At 35.5% G+C, this 20,923-nt stretch overlaps 1 protein-coding gene and 1 non-coding gene across 2 annotated transcripts in view; one reads left to right on the top strand and one right to left on the bottom strand.

Moving 5' to 3' along the window:
- Positions 1 to 20,923, top strand: part of LRRC69 (leucine rich repeat containing 69) — a 143,740-nt gene that overhangs the window by 31,573 nt on the left and 91,244 nt on the right. Inside the window, exons 5-6 of the mRNA XM_066266088.1 lie at positions 14,604 to 14,799; positions 17,308 to 17,379. Of these exons, the coding sequence (XP_066122185.1) occupies positions 14,604 to 14,799; positions 17,308 to 17,379 (268 nt within the window). The remainder of the gene's footprint in view (positions 1 to 14,603; positions 14,800 to 17,307; positions 17,380 to 20,923) is intronic.
- LOC136332745 (U6 spliceosomal RNA) lies at positions 13,555 to 13,657 on the bottom strand. Its single transcript, XR_010730897.1, has one exon. It is a non-coding gene; the product is annotated as a U6 spliceosomal RNA (small nuclear RNA).

The raw sequence follows: 20,923 nt of genomic DNA, 5'->3' as shown, positions 1-20,923 counted from the left end.
AAAGACTATAATTTCTTTTAAATTTTACTTAGAAAATTAAATTTAACAAGGTGACTGATCAATAAGAGTACATAGGTTACAGATGATCATTTCTATAGCATTTGAAATGTGATTATATTGTATACTCATCAACCAAAGTCAAATCATTTTTTGTCATTATATATTTGTCCCTCTCTACTCCCTTTCCCCACCCCTCCCCCATATTTTCCTCCCCCTGGTAACCACTTCACCCTAATCTATGTCCATGAGTCTCAGTTTTATATCCCACCTGTGTGTGAAATTATAATTAACTTTTTCTGATTTACTTATTTTACTTAGTATAATGTTCTCAGGTACATCCATGTTGTCATTAATGGCACTATGTCATCATTTCTTATGGCTGAGTAGTATTTCAATGTATATATGTACTACATCTTCTCTATCCAGTTCTCTATCGAGGGACACTTCGGTTATTTCAATGTCTTGACCACTGTGAATAATGCTGTGATGAACAAAGTGGTGCATGTGTCTTTGCATGCTAATGTTTTTGAGTTTTGGGGGTAGATATCCAGTAGAAGGATTGCTGGGTCATATGGTAGTTCTCTTCTTAATTTTTTGAGGACCCACCATACTTTCTTCCATAAGGGTTGTACTAATTTGCATTCCCATCATCAGTGAATGAGGGCTCCTTTTTCTCCACACCCTCTCTAACACTCTCTAATATATATATATATATATATATATATATATATATATATATGTGTATATATAAATTTTTTTTTGTTGTTGTTGATAATAGCAAAATAACAGGTGTGAGGTGGTATCTCATTATTTTTGATTTGCATTGCTCAGATAACTAGTGAAGATGAGTATCTTTTCATATATCTATTGGGCATTTTTATATCTTCTTGGGAAAAGTGTCTGTTCAGGTCCTCTCCCCATTTTTTTTTTTTTTTTTGTATTTTTTCTGAAGTTGGAAACGGGGAGGCAGTCAGACAGACTCCTGCATGCGCCCGACCGGGATCCACCTGGCATGCCCACCAGGGGGCGATGCTCTGCCCATCTAGGGCGTTGCTCTGTTGCAACCAGGGCCATTCTAGCGCCTGAGGCAGAGGCCATGGAGCCATCCTCAGTGCCCAGGCCAACTTTGCTCTAATGGAGCTTTGGCTGCAGGAGGGGAAGAGAGAGACAGAGAGGAAGGAGGGGGAGGGGTGGAGAAGCAGATGGGTGCTTCTCCAGTGTGCCCTGGCCGGGAATTGAACCCAGGACTCCTGCACACCAGGCCGACGCTCTACCACTGAGCCAACCGTCCAGGGCCCTTCTCCCCATTTTTTAATTGGATTTTTGTTAATTGAATTGTCCTAAAAGCTTTGTCAAAGTCAGTGACCATTTTTGGGTTTATTTGGACTCTCCATTCTGTTCAGCTGATCTATTTTTTCTATCATGTTTTCAAAAACATACTATCTTGATTACTGTACGTGTATTGTAGACTTTGAAATCAGTTAATGTGAGTTCTTTGACTTTGTCTTCTTTATAATAATTTTTGGTACTTTGAATTTCTGTATATATTTTAAAACTAGTCATTTTTTGCACAGTCAAAATTTTTATTTTGACTTAGTTGAATCTATGAATTTTGTGAGAGTTGACATCTTAAAGTATTGTTTCTTTATATACTATAATCAAGATATATTATCTCTAGTTTTAATTTGAACCCCTTTATACTTTCTGAGTTATGATTTAGTTTTCAGTGTAGAGGTCTCTAATATCTTTTTTTAAATGTAATCTAAACTGTTTTATGGTTTGTTTGTTTTTTAAGTGAGAGGAGGGGGAGGTAGAGAGACAAACTCCTGCATTTACCTCAGTTGAGATCCACTGATCTGGGGCTGATGCTCAAATCAATGGAGGTATCCTCAGTGCCCAGGACCGATGCTTGAACCAGCTGCTGGCTGTGAGAGGGCAAGAGGCTCAAATGGTCACTTCTTATTTGTGTCCTCACTGGAGATTGAACGGGGGATGTCCACACTTGAGGCAGATGCTCTATCTACTGAGCCAAGCCACCAGGGCCATTTTATGTTTTTCTTTTGATGTTATTGTAAATGGAGTTTTTAAAATTTATTTTCCAATCGTTTGTGGATGCAATATAAAAGTAAAATAGATTTTTAAATAATGATTTTGTAGTCTGTGACCCTTAGAATTTTACTAGGTTTGTTAATCTGCATGATTTCTCTTTAACACTTGAAGTTTGATTACCCCTTTTATTTATTGATTTCTTTTTATTGTATTTTATTTTTTTCATCATTAAGTTTAAAGGGATAACATTGATTAATAAGATTATATAGATTTCAAATGTACAATATTAAAATATGTCATCTATATATTGCATTGTATGCTCATACCCAAAATTCATTTTCCTCTCATCACCATATATTTGACCCTATTTACCTCTTCAACCTCTCCTCGTCCTCATTCCTCTCTGGTAACCAGCATACTATTGTTTATGTCAATGAATTTTTTGTTTTTTTATTGGTTGCTTTCTGTTTATTTCCCATGTATGAGTAAAATCATTTGATTCTTGTTCTTTTCCATCTGACTTATTTTGCTCCGCATAATACTGTCAACATTCATCCATGTTGTCAAAATGATAGTATTTCATATTTTTATGGCCAAATAGTATTCCACTGTATATATGTACCAAATCTTCTTTATCTAATCATTCATTGAGAGAGATACTTGAGTTGTTTCCAAGTTTTGTTTACCATGAGTAATGCTGCAGTGAACATAAGGTTACATATATCTTTACAAATAAGTGTTTTAAATTTTGGGTGAAGATAACTAGAAGAGTGATTACTGGATCATGTGATAGTTATATTGTTAATTTTTTGAGGAAATTCCATGCTGTTTGCCATAGTGACTATAACAATTTATGTTCCCACCAGCTGTACATGAGGGTTCCATTTTCCCCACTTTTCCCACACATGTTATTTCTTGTCCTGTTGATAACAGTCATTCTAACAGGTGTGAAATGTTACCTCATTGTGGTTTTGCATTTTGATTTGCATTTCCTGTATACCTAGTGAAGTTGAACATCTTTTTAAGTAACTGTTGGCCATCTACAGGTCTTGTGGGGAAAATGTCTGTTCAGGTCCTCTGCCCATTTTTTAAAAAATTGTTGAGTTGTATAAGTTCTTTATATATTTTGGATGTTAGTTTTTAATATGAAGTATTGTTTGCTAATATCTTCTCGCCTTTGGTTGTTTGCCTTTTGTTTCTTTGATGCTTTCTTTTGCTGTGAAGAACCTCTTTAGTCCCATTTATTTATTATTGCTTTTATTTCCATTGCCTTTGGGATGGAGTTCACAAAACCTTCTCTGAGATGAAGGTTAGTAAGTTGTACCTATGTTTTCTTCTATGTATTTTATTGTTTCAGGTCTTATATTTAGGTCTTTGATCCTTTTGAGTTAATTTTTGTGTACAGTGACTAATAATCTAATTTCATTCTTTTGCAAGGGCTTTCCAATTTTCACAGAACCATTATTGAAGAGGCTTTCTTTTCCCAATTACAATGTATTATTGGCTCCTTTAGTTACTCATATATGTATATGTGGGTTTATTTCTGGATTCTCAGTTCTGTTCGGTTTGTCTCTGTGTCTATTTTCTCTGCTATACTGTGCTGTTTTGATTGTTGTAGCTTTGTAGTATGAGTTGAAGTCAGGGAGTGTGATATCTCTAGCTTTGTTCTTTTTTTATCAGGATTTTTTTGCTATTTGGAATATTTGTAGTGTCATACAAATATGATTGTTTTTCTATTTCTTTGAACAATTACATTGGGATTTTGATAGTGATTACATTAAATCTGTATATTGCTTTGGGTAATATGGCCATTTTAATTATGTGGATACTTACAATCCATGAATACAAAATATCTTTTATTTTCTTAGTGTCTCTTCAAAAACTTTCAATAATGTCTTGTAGTTTTCATTGTTTAGCTCTTTCACTTCCCTTGTTCAGTTTATTTCTAGGTATTTTATTATTTTGTTACAATAATTGAAAATGGAATTGTTTTTAAAATTTTTTCCCTGAAATTTCATTGTAAATGTAGAGGAATGCAATGAATTTCTGTACATTGATTTTGTATCCTGCAACTTGACTATATATTGTATTGTTCCTTATAGCTTCTTAGGATTTTTTATGTAAAGTATCATATCTGCAAAAGTGTCAATTGTATTTATTCATTAGCAATTTGGTTGCTATTTATTCCTTTCTGTGTCCTGATTGCTCTGGAATTTCAGTAAAATGTTGAATAACAGTGGTAAAAAAATGGGCATCTTTATCTTGTTCCTTATCCTAGAATAAAATATTTCAGGTTTTCAACATTGACTATAATATTAACTGAGGGTCTGTCATATATGGCCTTTATATTGAAGTACTTTCCTTTCCTTTTATTTACATTTCATTGTGTTTTTTTAAATTTTTTTATTATTATTTTTTTCTAGGACAACACCAAATTTTTATTGGATAATGTGTAATGTACACAGGTTGTTGTATGGCTCTCATGGAATTACATTTTAAAATATGTGGCATTCATGGCCCTTTTTTTTTTATAAATAAATTTTTATTATAATGAGGTAACATCAATAAATCAGGGTACATATATTCAAAGAAAACATTTCCAGGTTATCTTGTCATTTAGTTCTGTTGCATACCCATTACCCGAAGAGAGATCGTCCTCCGTCACCCTCTATCCAGTTTTCTTTGTACCCCTCCCCCTCCACCTCCCCCTCTTCCTCCTTCCCTCCCCCACCCTCCATAACCACCCCACTCCTGTCCATGTCTCTTAGTCTCGTTTTTATGTCCCACCAATATATGGAATCCTGCAGTTCTTGTTTTTTTTCTGATTCACTTATTTCACTCTGCATACTGTTATCGAGATTCCACCATTCTGCTGTAAGTGGTCCGATGTCATCATTTCTTCTAGCTAAATAGTATACCATGGTGTATATGTGCCCCATCTTCTTTATCCAGTCTTCTGGGTTTTTTTTTTACAGTGATTAAAAGCCTTTAAGCAAACTCTTGGCCAATACAGCAAGAATCCATAAAAGAGTAGTGTCCTTAACATGTTCACCAAGTCCAAGTTGGCCCCATCACCATGCCAAATCCCTGAAAAATGCAACCCAACCACAGTTCAGTCTGTTAGGAGCTGTCACAGGGAGCAGGAGTCCAGAAAAGTCCACATCCAGGAAAAGTCCTCATGGCACTGGAATTGTTGTCACCATTCTATACTTTGCAGTTCATGTCCAAGTCCCAATGACTGCTGCTTCTAGCTGGTAATGATTCAGGTAGACTGGAAAAGCCATTTGCAGCATGCGTGGATATGGAGCTTCTGTTCTTCTCTGCCTGGAGAGATGAGACCAGGTTGCTTTTCCCTGGAGCTCTGTGACTGTGGCATGGTAAAGAGAACCTTGGGATACACTGCTGTATCCAGGTAGATTCATAATAGAAGTTGGCAAAAGGGGAAAGAGAGCTCTAAATTAGGAGTAGGTCCCAGCCTGAAATATGAGTGGGGCATTGAGGTAGGAGGGATAAAGGAAACACTATATATTAAGCAAAGCAGCAGAAAATAGGACTATCAACACCCACAACAGAGATCTTTGAGGGAAGAATAAAAAACCTGACTATTCAGGCAAAACATAGTTAGTGGCCCTTGTGCAAATGAGATCAGTTTACCTGCTTCTTGGAAGAAATACCCTAGGCTCGTCCACAGTGTTGTAGATGGGGCCGACGGCCCTGGGCCCCTTCAGCCTTCAGTGGCAAACCCCAGCATTCTGGGCAAGGTTAGGTCATAGGTGGCTGGAGCAGGGCTGGAAGAGACTGAACCCTCCCTTAGAGGAGCGAGTGGGAAGCCTACCTTCCAGTGTCCCTGTTTCCTCACAGCAGAGGCATGTAAGCCTGGCAAGCTTTAGCTCAATGACCTTCCTTTCCACTATTGAAGCAGGACCCAGATGGCATTCTATGATGCCTTTGGGGTGTTGGAGCCTTTAAGGGTGTATCCTAAAAGCTGGTAGTTCCCCTGATCTCTATTGGGCTTTTTTTTGCCTTTAGGTATCTTAAAAGCCATGCTCAGAAGATCTCACTGAGGGGTTTGAGGATCCCCATCCGCCTATATAAATCTTTTCCATATATCTGGAGCTATTTGGAAAAAGACAAAACAGTGTTATTAGCTGGATCTAATAAAGAAGGTAGTAGTTTGCAGGCAAAAAAGATTTGGTGTCTCCTGGTCATCAGCATTCAAAAGAAATGTAAATTTTTTTATTTTATTTTTTAAGTGAAAAGCATGATATGGTAGACCCGTAGGAGTTCCAGGATATGACTACCCTCTTTTAAATTTTTTTTTTAAATTGACCTTAAAATGTTTGCTGAGTACACTTTAATAATACCTTAACTTTAAAGATTGTAAGCATGACAAAATACAGTAAATGCTTTTGCTCCATATGCAGGAGCATTTTCAGTTAGCCAGTTTAGGAAATCCAATAATAGAACAATGCATACAGACAATGAGCTATAATAATGCTTAGCAGCCTCTCCTGTTCTGACAGAGGTTACTATAGATCCGGAATATGTATCTATTGTAATGTGGACATATGACTGTTTGCCAAATGAAGGTATATGAGTAACATCCATCTGCCAAAGTTGTCTTGGTAGGGGTCCTTGAGGGTTAACTCCAAATGAAGGGGCAGTATAGGACCCCTTGGACCCATTGTGTTTTAATTGTAAGTGAATGTGTATCTTGTCAAATGCTTTTTTTTGCATCTACTGTTATGAGCATATAATTTTAACCTTTTATTTGGTAATGTGATGTATCACATTAAGTGATTTGCATTAGTGAAACCTTGATTGCACACCTGCAATGAACTCCACTTGGTCGTGATGTATTATCTTTTCAATCTGTTGTTATGTTTGATTTTCTACTATTTGCTTAGGAGTTTTACATCTGTGTTCATTAGAGATATTGATTTGTAATTTTGTGTGTGTTGTTCTTGCCAGGTTTTGGTATCAAGATAACGTTGATCTCATAAAATGAGTTAGGAAGTATTGCCTTTCATCAATTTTATGAAAGAGACAGCTTCTTTGAATGGTAGAATTTCTTATAAAGGATATTTGGTCTTGTACTTTTTTACTTTTGGAAAGTTTTTGATAATTTTTTTCAATGTTCTTATAACTGATTAATCTGTTTAGATTTTTTAGTACTTTATGCTTCAGACTAGAAAGGTTTTGAAGAACTTGTTCATTTTTTTCAGGTCATTGAATTTTGTGATATATAATCATTTTTTAATTTTAATTTTTTATTTTGAAATTAAATTGAATAAGGTAATTTTGATCAATAAGAGTACGTAGGTTTCAGGTGAACATCTCTGTAGCATTTGAACTGTTGATTGTGTTGTGTGCTCATCCCTGGACGTCAAATCATTTTCAGTCACCGTTTATTTGTCCCTCTTTACTTCCCTTCTCCCAACTCTCTCCCCCAGGTAACCACTTCATTTTTATCCATGTCAACAAGTCTCAGTTTTATATCCCACCTATGTAGGATATGTATTTGTCACTCTTTATTCTCCCCTCCCCCTGATAGCCATATCAGTCTTTTATAGTATTCTTCTATAGTTCTTTGTATTCCTGTAGTGTTCACTGCAACTTCTCTTTCATTTCTAATTTTGTTTATTTCAGAATTGTCTTTTATTTTTAGTGGATGTAGCCAGATTCTTATCCATTCTATTATTCTTTTCAAATAACCAGCTTTATATTTTTTTACCTTATTTTTTCTATTGTCTTTTGATTTTTTTGTTTGTTTAATTCTGCTCTAATTATTTTCTACTGATTTTGAGTTTTGTTTGTTTTACTTTTTCTAGTTCTCTAAGTAGAAATGTTAAGTTTGAGATGTTTTATTTTATGCTGTAAGCTTGTAATGATATTAACTTTCCTCTTATTGCTTGCTGCTTTTGCTGTATTCCAAATATTTTGATAGGCCATATTGTCATTCTCATTTGTCTCTATCCTTTTTTTTTTCATTTAGTGAGAGGAGGGAGGCAGAAACATACTCCACCCCACCTGGGATCCACTAGAGGGCAATGCTCTGCCCATTTGGGGCCCTTGCTCTGTTGCAACCTGGAGCCATTTTTTAGCACCTGAGGAAGAGGCCATGGAGCCATCTTCAGCCCCCGGGACCAACTTGCTCTAATTGAGCCTTGACTGCAGGAGGGAAAGAGAAGAGAGAGGGAGAGAAGCGAGAGGAGGAGGGGTGGAGAAGCAGATGGACGCTTCTGTGTGCCCTGACTGGGAGTCGAACCCAGGACAACTACATCCACAAGCCAGGCCGATGCTCTACCACTGAACCAACAGACCAGGGCCTCTATGTATCTTTTGATTAGTTATTTTTCTTTGATTCAATCATTGTTTAGTAGCATGTTGTTTATCTCCACATATATGTACTTTTTTCTTGCTTTCTTTTTGCAGTTAATTTCCAATGTCAAAGCATTGTGGAGGGAGAAAATGTTTGGTATGATTTCAGTCTTCTTAAATTTGTTATGGCTCATTTTGTGTTTTCAACATACTGTCTATCCTTGAACATATTCTATGGATACTAGAGCAAAATGTATAATCTGTTTTTCTGGAATAAAGAGCTTTGTAAATATTGACTATTTTCATTTGGTCTAATGTGTCATTTTAGATCTTTATGTCCTTATTGATTTTATGTTTTGATGCTCTACCCATAGCTGTTATTGTGGTATTTTAGTCTCCTACTATAATTGTATTTTTTTCAGTTTCTACCTTTAGTTCTTCAGCAGTTGCTTTATGTATTTCAGGGTTCTCAGGTTGGGAGAATATATAGTAATAAGTATTAATGTCTTCTTGATATAGAAGGGTTGGCAAAAATAGGTTAACAGTGTTCATGTGGAAAAAGACATGCAGGTTATTATTATTACTAATAAGTAAGTGATAATATAAGACTAAACTCACTACTATAAACCTACTTTTGCCCATCCCTGTATTTTCTTCTTTATCATTGTAAATGTCCATCATTTTCTTCTGTTAACTTTTTGATCTTTAAATCTATTTTGTCAGATATAATATGGGCATATGCTTTCTTTTTGAATGTCATTTGCTTGGAGAATATTTTTCATCCTTTCATTTTGAACAGGGGTCCCCAAACTTTTTACACAGGGGGCCAGTTCACTGTCCCTCAGACCGTTGGAGGGTCATACTATAAAAAAAACTATGAACAAATCTCTATGCACACTGCACATATCTTATTTTAAAGTAAAAAAACAAAACGGGAACAAATACAATATTTAAAATAAAGAACAAGTAAATTTAAATCAACAAATTGACCAGTATTTTAATGGGAACTATGCTCCTCTCACTGACCACCAATGAAAGAGGTGCCCCTTCTGGAAGTGCGGCGGGGGCCGGATAAATGGCCTTAGGGGGCTGCAGTTTGGGGACCCCTGACTTTGAATCTATGACAGTGCTTGTAGCTGAGATGTGTTTGCTCAGGGTAGCATACTATACTTGGACTTTTTTTTTTTAAAGAAATAGTTTTAAGGGCTTAGAGATGCATTTGCTTTATTTATTTAGCAAGAGAGACAGACAGAGGAGGGATAGATAGGGACAGACAGACAGGAACGGAGAGAGATAAGAATCAATTCTTCAGCAACTTAGTTGTTTATTGATTGGTTTCTCATATGTGCTCTGACATGGGGCTCCAGCCAAGCCAGTGACCCCTTGCTCAAGCCAGTGACCTTGGGGGTCATGAATCCCATGCTCAAATGACCCTGTCCTCAAGCTAGTGAGCCCGTGCTCAAGCCAGCAATCCAGGGGTTTTGAACCTGCGTCCTCAGCATCCCAGGTCAACATTCTGTCCACTGCACCACTGCTTGGTCAGGCACTTGGGCTTTGTATTTGATCCAACTAACTCCTCTATGCCTTTTAATAGTTGAGTTCAGCGCATTTACATTTAGAGTGTTTATTGATAGATGAAGATTTCTTATAGCTATATTATCTTTTGTTTTCTGGTAGATCTGTGCTCCCATTGTTTCTTTTTTCTTGTGTTTCTTTTTGTTATTTTAGTTTGGTAATATTCTATGATTTTTCCCTCTTTTCTATATTTTATGTTATGTGTCTCAGTTCTAGATTTTATTTTGTGGTTCCCACTTGGTTTATGTAAAAGAAAGTTGCATATATACAGTAGTCTTTTTTCTTCTGATTGCATTTTTTTCCATTCCCCTGTACAAGTTCAATAATTTTCCCTTCCTTTTTATGTTTATATTGTCACAAATTATCCCTTTTTATGCTGTGAGTTCATTTCCAACTTGTAGTAGCTATTTTCTTATTTAAAAAAAAATGTTTTTACCTCCTTTAACCTTTATGTTACATTTAAGTATTTAATTAATAGCCTATTCTAAAGATGGGTTGCTATTACCTGTCTCTCTGTGTTAGTCATGTTTGTTACTCATAGTTTTATACCCTTTTTTTTTCTTTTTGTGTCAAGTAGAATATATTCTGTAATGCAGATCTTATGGGGGTAAATTCCCTCAGATTCTGTATGTCTGGAAAAGCCTTTATTTCTCCTTATCTAAGGGATAACTTTGCTGGATAAATTATTCTTGGCTGGTGATTTATCTGTTTCAATAATTTGAATATTTGATTCCAATCTTTTCTAACTTGTGGGAGTTTCTACTGAAAAATCTGATGATAATCTAATGGGATTTCCTTTGTAGGCTACTGACTTCTTTTCCCTGGCTGCTTTGAGAATTCTTTGTGTTAATTTTTGACAGTTTCAATATGCTATACCTTAGAGAAGGCTTTGTTTTTATTGTTCTTTGGATTGAGATCATTAGGTATTTTGGTGTTCTGTTAGCTTCTTGGGTTCACAGATTCAGTTCTTTCCATAGGTTAGGGAAGTTCTCATCAATTATTATTTGAATAAGATCTCTATTCATTTCTCATTCTCCTTTCATTCTGGTATAGCCATTATTACTATATTGTTCTTTCTGATATAGTCTCATAGAGTTCTTTCATTTTTTGTTTTTACACTCAAATTTCTCCCTTTTCTCTCTGTCTCATTTCTAGATTTCTACTTTTGATATTTTTAATGCTTTTATTTATTCTGACAGAGACAGAGAGAGAGAGAGAGAGAGAGAGAGACAGAGAGAGGGACAGACAGGACGGAAGAGAGATGAGAAAAGCATCAATTCTTTGTTGTGGCTCCTTAGTCTCCTTAGTTGTTAATTGATTGCTTTCTCATATGTGCCTTGACCAGGGGGCTACAGCAGAGCAGTGACCCCTTGCTCAAGCCAGTGACCTTGGGCTCAAGCCAGTGACCTTGGGCTAAAGCCAATGACCTTTGGGCTCAAGCCAGCGACCATGGGGTCATGTTTATGATCCCACGCTCAAGCCAGCGACCCCGCACTCAAGCTGGTAAGCCTGTGCTCAAGCCGGATGAGACTGCACCCAAGCCGCTGACCTTGGGGTTTTGAACCTGGGTCCTCTGTGTCCCAATCTGATGCTTTATCAGCTGTGCCACCACTTGGTCAGGCAATATTTTTAATTCCTTATTCCATCTTGTCTGTTTTATTTCCTAAGCTTGCTAGTTTATTCTTCATCATTTTTATTGAGTGCGTCAGCTCCAGAGTTTGTTTGGTTCTTTTTTTTTTATTATTGTTGTTATTTTATTTTTTTTAATTTATTTTTTACAGAGACAGAGGGTGAGTCAGAGAGAGGGATAGACAGGGACAGACAGGAACGGAGAGAGATGAGAAGCATCAATCATTAGTTTTTCATTGCGCGTTGCAACACCTTAGTTGTTCATTGATTGCTTTCTCATACGTGCCTTGACTGCAGGCCTTCAGCAGACCAAGTAACCCCTTGCTGGAGCCAGCGACCTTGGGTTCAAGCTAGTGGGCTTTTTGCTCAAACCAGATGAGCCCATGCTCAAGCTGGCGACCTCGGGGCCTCAAACCTGAGTCTTCTGCATCCCAGTCCGATGCTCTATCCACTGCGCCACTGCCTGGTCAGGCGGTTCTTTTTTTTAATATAGTTTTTAATCTCTTTAATAAAGTACTCCTTTTGTTTGCTGATTTTATTTTTGAATTTGTTGATTTGCCTTTCTGATTTTCTTGTATCTCATTGAGTTTTCCAAAACTGAAATCTTGAATATTCTGTCGCTTAAATCACATGTCTTTAAGTTTGTTTTGTAGAGATTTTTCATTTTATTTCTGAATTTCCTTGTTATCATGGTTATTCATTGTACTAGATGGATTAATTCTCTGCCCTGGCACTTGTTGAAATGAAAGCTATGTTTTAAAATAATTTTAGTTGATAAAAGTCTTTATTTTGTTTTCCAGTAGTTAGTCCTGAGGTATTAATTTTTGTTTTCTCTTACCTGCATTGGAAGTGTTGCCTGGATCTCTGTGGGACAGTGCCGCCTTAACTGTGCAAAACTTTTTGGTATTCCCCAGTAGGTGGGCAGCCCCCCCAATACTCAGTCATTTTAGCCTCAGGAACCACTCCTGTAGATTGGATGAAGTAGGCTATGGATCTTCTGTGTGTTCCTTGTGCCACTCTCCTGTAGTCAGAAGCTGTTGGCAGGGCTGTTTCAAGTTGATTCATGTGCTTCCGTTAGCATGTGCCACAAGGGGCCAGGATGGTTGGGTAGGAGGGTAGCTAGTTCCCAGAGCCCAAGTTCTGCTGTTCCTTGTGGGTTTAGCAGCAATGAGTACAAACCTCTTAGGCTGGATTTTTTTCTTTGTTTTTGTCCTTTCACCATTAGCTTGCTGCTGTGTGGGTCACAGAGGAATGGGATAGGCAGAATTCCCTTTAGAATCCTTTATTCAATTCTGGGAGGCTTTAGAGCGCTGCAGTTTTTTTTGTATTGTTTTTCTGCCCCTGTCCCTGGGCCAAATACTCAGTTTGTGCCAGCTATGCAGGCCAGATTGTTGTTTCTTCCTCTCCGATCTTGTCTGCCCTGTGGGACCAGTACCTCAGCCCTTTCATGAACTATAGGTAACTATAGCCATCCAACTTGTGACTTCAAGGGGAGAGAGTTGGTGGTCCGATCATGCCATCATGTTGCTGAGATTCTTGACTAGCTCTTTAATTTTAATACTCTTCTCCCTTCAGAAATTCCTTGTTAGCCTGGTTCATCTTCTGTTTCTCTATTCATGTCTTCTCTGGGTGCTCTTATTTTTATTGGTGTGCATTCTATTTTATAAAGTCTTGTTCTGAGACTTAATATTAATCTTGAATTGTGCTTTTTTATTGTCAGATGATCAAATTTCTCAAGAGCCTTTCCATTGGCTTCCTCTTTCTCTTCTCCCCCTTTTTGCTGTTGTATTTCATGTCGGTCTTACCTATCCACATGGCTTCTACTGTCATTTTACAGTTTTTCTCCTAATCCTTTTGGTCAACGCCGGCTACTCCCCTAACCTAACTTCTAGTTCCCCATTTTAACTGTCTAAAGATGTCACCTCATTCTGTTATTACTTTAAACTCAACACATTCAGCTTTGAGATTATTATATGTATTTTTCTTTCTTTATGCTTCATGAATTTGCATGTCATCCTTATGCAGAGGACATCCTAATCTCTGTATCAATCCAATCTTAATACATGTGCTGCGAAGTGAGCATTATCTATATTAGTAACTAGCTTCCCTAGCAGCTGCATCTGCATTTGAATCTTGACACTGTTATCTGCTGGATGGGTAATTTGGGCAAGGTATTTACCACCTCTTTATTCTCATTTTTGAATTAAAGTTAATAATTCCAACTGTAGAGCTGTGCTGATGATTAAGTGCACAGATACATATTTAATGTTAATTTCTTTCTGTTTCTTTATTCAAAATATTGATATTTTCTTAGCTTACTATGCCCTCTTGTTGCCCTGATTTTACAAGTTTTCTTATTGAAGGCCAAGTTCAATGTCAGTTTTTCCAAAATGCTTGTGATATATCTTAGGTTTCATATCTGTAATTATAGACTCAAATTTCCTTAATCTTTTCCCCTCTCTCCATTGGCCTTTTTTATTCTCATTTTATGGCTCTGTATAATATCTCCTTCTAGACCATGATATATACATAAAGGCAGAATTTGTGTTTGATCCATCTTTGCATCTTTCACAGGAGCTAAGTGGTGTTCACAAATATTTAATACAAGATATATAATCTATAAATAAGTATCTATATATATATATACCTATCCCTATATCAATGTATATGTTCATATGCATGTGTACATTTTTGTATGTATATGTCCTCTTTGGTCCCCTGGCTTCCTCTTCAATGTAGCGAATGCATACACACAAAGAATAAAAGTAGAACTTAATTTCTTTAAAATTTAGGTTTTTATTACATAAAATACTTTTAATGTAAGTCATCTGAATATTAAATATTTTTGAGTGTTTGATTACAACAAAGATTTTTTGTGTTTACATGATTCACAGTAGTTGTGAGCACTTGACTGAAGGCTCGGATGCTACAAAAAGATGAATTGACACATGGCTTCTGATAATCAGTCTCCGTACTATACACTTTCTTATTTTTGTGACTTTCATTCATATACTTTGTTTATTTTTTAGATTAAAAAGCCTTACACATTTGAGTATAAATCATAACCAGCTAGCCAGTATTCCTAAAGAACTTTGTTTTCTTGAGCATCTTTCTGAACTTCAACTTAACTACAATCAGCTCATTTGCATACCTGAAGAGATTAAGTTCTTGAAGATGCTCCAGAAGCTTCTTCTAGTCAGAAACAACATTGAAGTTTTGCCAGAGGTAAGCAAAACATGGAACAACATTTTCTTTTTTGGGGGAAAATCGCTCATTATAACACAATTGGGAGGAGTTATAGAATAGATTTAGATATCTAAGTGCAAACCATCATTTGCTTTCCTTATCATTAGTTGTAGCCAGTTCCCAAATTTTTGTGACAAAGGAGGGTTATAATTTGGATTATATCACACAGCTAAGGCTGCCAGGTTTAGTAAATACAAATACAGGATACTCAAATTTGAATTTCAAAAAAACAATTTTTTGGTATAAGAACATTCTAAATATTACATGGGACATAGTTACACTAAAAAATTCATTGTTTGAAATTAAAATTTATTTGAGCTTCCTATATTATATCTAGAATCCAATATCCTGCACAACATATTAATATAAGTACATATTAGTTTTGGAATATGTGCTATATATCTTTCATTTTTTTCTTCATATTCACTTTTATTCTTTCCAACCTACTCTGCATCTGGTAGACTCACCTGCATCAGCTTCACTGAGTTCCCCTTGTCCTCTGGCTTTTTCCTGGACATAGCCAAGGAAAGGCACTAGCAGCAGGTGAAAGGACAGAAGGAGATTGAGTTATCAGATGGTATTCTTCTGGTACCTTGCCTAATGGGGCACAATGAGTTTCCTGCTCACCTTTTTGGAAAGCCACAGCTAATAGCCAGCAGGTGATCCTCGAATAGACTATTACTATCTCCCCTTGGCTCTTTAGGCCTATGGTAGTAAAAAACTTCCTGTTGTTAATAGCTTTTGGGAACTTTGTGGGTTTAGGGAACTACCATTTGTGGTTTAGGTTTTCCTAACTCCTGTCAAACTTTTATAAATAGTGACTACTAAACTCTCCTCTAATTTCTCAGTTTGAGAATACTGTTTCTTGATAGGGACCTGTCAATGGATTTGCTTCCCTTCCTTATGCAAATTAGAATCAATTTGGCAGAAGGGAATGAATGCCATACAGTAAATTGAGAGATAAAAAATCAGACTAATTCTTGCTCTTTCATTTTTCTTTCAATGAAATATTGTCTTTAAAAATTCTGGCATACAATAATGTGATTTGTGAAAATATACCAGGAAGTAGGCTATAAATAAGTATAGTTCAAAACTGTTATTCTTAAATTATTTAAAAATTCTAATTTTTATAAACAAGTAAAAAATATCTCTAAATTGCAGGAAAAAAATTATTAAAAGTATAACTCCTTTATTTGAGGGAAAAACTCTACCAGCAGCAGTATGATTGTCATCATGAAGCATAGAGTTTATAACAACTTTATGATGTAGGTCTTCTTATTATACCCACTTTAGAATAAGAAAGAAAGATTATGTGACTTGTACACAATTTGCAGAGGTCAGAGAAGGGACTCAAATCCATATCTTTGTAACTTAAAAGTAGTCTTTCTACAATTTTATAAATCCCAAGGAGTTTAGACTTCAAAAATTGAAATGCTAATACATCCTATCCTGAATTATTTTGTAAGGAATGTCTATGATCATTTATATCCTGGCACATTTAGTATGATTCAGACAATTGTTCTTTTTGGTCACATTATAAATGATAAGGTATTATAGAAAATATTCATTTGTTTTGGTAATGAAATATTGTGAATCATTTACTGGTACATTATAAACTCTGTGTTTGTTCTTCACGTGTATATGAATGTATATGTGCATCCAGTCACAGTGGGCATGTTGATGGAGATCCCAACAGATTTTTTTCTTCAAAAGGAAAGGGTTCTTTTAGTGTAGTGCTAAGAAAAAGGGAGATAAGAAATACACAAAATCCTAAAAAATTAGATGGATCAGGGAATGTGCAGATACTCCAGTACTTTCAGCCTTTTGTATAGTGTCTTTGCACCAATGAAATAAAATTTGATTTTGCATCTCATTTGCATAATTGAACAACTTTCTTTGGCTTGTTGTTTGCTTTTCTGATGTTCTTGTTTAATTAAAAAAATGCTTTTTTTATTGCTTCATATTCATTTTGAAATATGCCCTAATTTTTATGAGCAATATATATGGAATTGTCAATAGAGACAACTTTCTAAGACTACATCTGTTTTCTGTTTCTCAAAGGTTCTTTTTGTTTTGTCTTTTTGTTTTTGTCTACCTACTGCTCACTTAGTAACTTATTTAATTGATTCAACAATCATTGAAGTAGGAGCTGACGACATTAGCAATTTTATCTTACAAATGGAGAAGTTGAAGTACAAAGAGATGAAGAAATTTACCCGAAGTCACATAATAACATGAAATTTGAACCTCCAAAGAGCTTAACTCTTGGCCATCATGTTATGTTGTCCTGAGTGGTCAGAGGGAATGGAAAACTCAAAGAATTTGGAAATCCAGGACATAGTAATCTCCTTGGGGAAGATGTTCTGAAATATTGGTCAGATAATTAGGAAAAATGGTCAACATCATCAAGTTCAAATTTAGAAAAAATATTTATGATTTTACATATTTTACAGATTTGAAAAATATCTCTTTTGTTTTCTTACACAGGGACTTTGTGATCTCATAAACCTAAGAATCCTTGACATAGCTGGAAATATTATTCAGATATTTCCACCAGGAGTAAGTAGAGTCAACTTCTGTTATAATTGAATAATAATTTTCTTTATGCTAATGGGATTAGAAAAATATGGACAGCCAGTAAAATCTACAGTAATTGGAACCTTGAATTATATAAGTGACTTAATGATTTTTCTTTTTTAGAATTTCAAAACCTGTTCTTTCTCATTCATTTCTTAGTGTACTATGCCTACTGAACTTGTTTGAACTAAGTGAACTCTGTTTACTGTCATAAAAATTTTAAAAATATTTTTTAAGGTTAGTGTTTTTTGTTATTAGGTACTGTTTTGGGTCACCTTAGACTTTTTGAAAATATTATTTTCCAGAGCATACATTTTTATTCCTTGTAATAAATCCAGAGGTAAAACTTTATATAATTGTTTTTAAGACATAAACAATGAAAAACATACTTTTTTTGGAGTGTTTGCATTTGGAAATAAATTTTGATTTTGCTTTATTTCAAATAGCAGAGAAGCAGTTGGTCTTGGCAAATTATAACTTTTAGGAAAGAAGTGGCAGTTTTACTTTTTATATTCTAGTGAATATTTCTACATACAAGGTAATAATTAGAAACCTGTTAATCTGGAAGATATTCAATAAATAGTTGTTAGTCCATTAATTATTTTTTCTGATTGATCAACTCCAAATTAAGATTTCAGTCTTTCTTTTTTACCCCTTAGAGCAGGCATGGCCAACATATGGCCCGTGGGCCAGATACGGCCTGTGTAATGAGTTTATGCAGCCTGTGATTAAATTTTTAATATTCTCTGCTACTTTAAAATCTCAGCTACTCAGAAGTGGAAGTGTCTTTCATTATTGGAAATCGAAATATTTAAAAAAATAGTGATATGTGGAAAAGAATTCCGCGTGTTACTAATCTAGGGTTAACTTCCAATAATTGGTCCAATGGATTTGCGATACTTCTTTTATTATTTATTTTTTATTTTTTTTATTTTTTTTGTATTTTTCCGAAGCTGGAAACGGGGAGAGACAGTCAGACAGACTCCTGCATGCGCCCGACCGGGATCCACCCGGCACGCCCACCAGGGGGCAACGCTCTGCCCACCAGGGGACGATGCTCTGCCCCTCCGGGGCATTGCTCTGTTGTGACCAGAGCCACTGCAGCGCCTGGGGCAGAGGCCGAGGAGCCATCCCCAGCGCCCGGGCCATCTTTTGCTCCAATGGAGCCTCGCTGAGGGAGGGGAAGAGAGAGACAGAGGAAGGAGAGGGGGAGGGGTGGAGAAGCAGATGGGTGCTTCTCCTGTGTGCCCTGGCCGGGAATCGAACCCGGGACCCCTTGCATGCCAGGCCGATGCTCTACCACTGAGCCAACTGGCCAGGGCCACTTCTTTTATTTTTAAAAAATATTTCATAAAGATTTACAACTTTTGTACTCGTCTGTACTCGATATAAACTGTTTGACATTTAGTGGCGATGTGAAACCCACATTCTTTTAAGCAGAGCTTGCCAGTGTACACCCAAGGTCAAACCATTATTTTTGTCGTCAAGTGTGCTGAATCAAGTGGCATTGTAGCATAGACAATGGCTGCAGTTGATAATTGAAAACGTGTCCAGGCTGTTTGTAAAGCAAAATAATTGTTTTATTTGCGATATAACCCCTTCCAGCTCATTCTATTAATTAAATATTGTTTTGATTGATTTGATACAGTTTGGATATTTATACAGTATGTAATTATATTTTTATTAAAATATATACATATTTTTATTAAAATAATATTGTATGTTAAAATTCTTTTCACTCACTTAACATTTATTTATAAACAAATTACATAATAAAATTTTGTTTACTTAAATGAATCATTTTTGCATTTAACATTTTTTAATTCTAATATTTCGTCCAGCCCGTGAAAAAAGTTTTCTTTCTAATCTGGCCTGGGGGGCAAAAACTGTTGGCCACACCTGCCTTAGAGCAATTGTTTGACACCGAAGATGTATCAGATATGAAAAATGAGTATAATGTCTATGTTTTAGAAAAAAATACAGATTTTTCTTATTGTGGTAAAATAAATATGACATAAAATGTATCCTTTTAAACATTTTTAAGTGTACAGTTGTATGACAAAGTATATATATTCATGTTGTCGCACAACCATCATGACCATCTGTTTCTAGGAGTTTTTCATCTTCTCCAACTAAAACTATTACCATTATTCACTCTCAATTCTCACCTCTCCCCAGTGCTGGAAACCACCATTCTACCTTCTGTATCTCCAATTTGACTAGGCTAGGTACCTCATATAAGTAGATCAATACAGTACTTGTCCTTATGTGATTGGCTTATTTCACTTAGCATAATGTCTTCAAAGTTTATCTATGTTATAGCCTGTGCTAGAATTTTCATTCTTTTTAAGACTGAATAATATTTCATTGTATATATATATATATATATATATGCCACATTTTCTTTGTTTATCCATTTGTCAATGGACACTTGGATTGCATCTACCATTTGGCTCTTGAGAATAATGCTGCTATGAACATGGGTATACAAATATTTGTTTGAATCCCTGTTTTTACTTCTTTGGGATATATGCCTAATAGTAGAATTACTGGGTCATATGGAAATTGTATGTTTAATGTTTTTTGAAGACTGGCCAAGCAACTTTTTAAAAAAAAATTTACAGTTTTGAATGTTTAATAAGAATTGGATGTTGTTGATATTGACCTGGTAAATGCTACAAGATTTTATTTATCTTGAAAGTTTTAGTTCAACTCTCTCTGCCTTGTGAAGCCTTCCTTGACTCCCAAAACATCTACCTGGTTTCTGCATCTTCCATGGTACCATTGTTGTTTGGACCACATAGTGGAGTAATTCTTTTCAAGTCTGTTTTGCCATTGAACTATAAACTTTCAGAGAAGGAATACTGTTTTTCACATGTATCCCACAGTGTTTTGAATTTCATTTTAGTAAATATTAATGTTCTTAAGCTACATTTAGTATTCATAATATTAATAGGGTTATTGATTTGCTTTTTCTTCTATAAAATGAATCTGTACTTACAATTTTGATAAAACACCACTACTTAGATTATGTTAATTTAGAGAGATTTTGACAGGACCTGAGTCAGTTTTGCCTTGGTAGCACTTATTGTTGAAATTTCTGTGAAAACTCTGAAATGAAATATTCTGTGAACTCATCGAGCTTTGGTTCAGCTGGTCCAAATTAATACATTTCCCACATTTGATAGATGGGACATCTAATGGGGAAAATGATGAATATAAAGAATACATGGCTGACTCTATACTGCTGTGATCAGTGAAAATAAAGTAAGTTTGTAAGTAATGGTAGTAAACTTTACAACAATCCATGATTTTTAGGAAGCAAAATAGTATAGAAATGATGAACATGGACTTTGGGGTCATATAGATTTGAAATTCTCATTTTTAATTTACTAACTTTGTTATCTTAAACAAGATTCATAACTCCTCCAAGTGACTATTTCTTTGTCTATAAAATGAATTGTTGATACCATTATTCTCATAAAGTTGTTAAGTAATATAATGATTATAAAGCTGTCTGTACATA

The sequence above is a fragment of the Saccopteryx bilineata genome, chromosome 3 (genome assembly GCF_036850765.1).
Source record: "Saccopteryx bilineata isolate mSacBil1 chromosome 3, mSacBil1_pri_phased_curated, whole genome shotgun sequence".
Classification (NCBI taxonomy): Eukaryota; Metazoa; Chordata; class Mammalia; order Chiroptera; family Emballonuridae; genus Saccopteryx; species Saccopteryx bilineata.
This window is presented reverse-complemented; position numbering and strand designations above follow the sequence as displayed.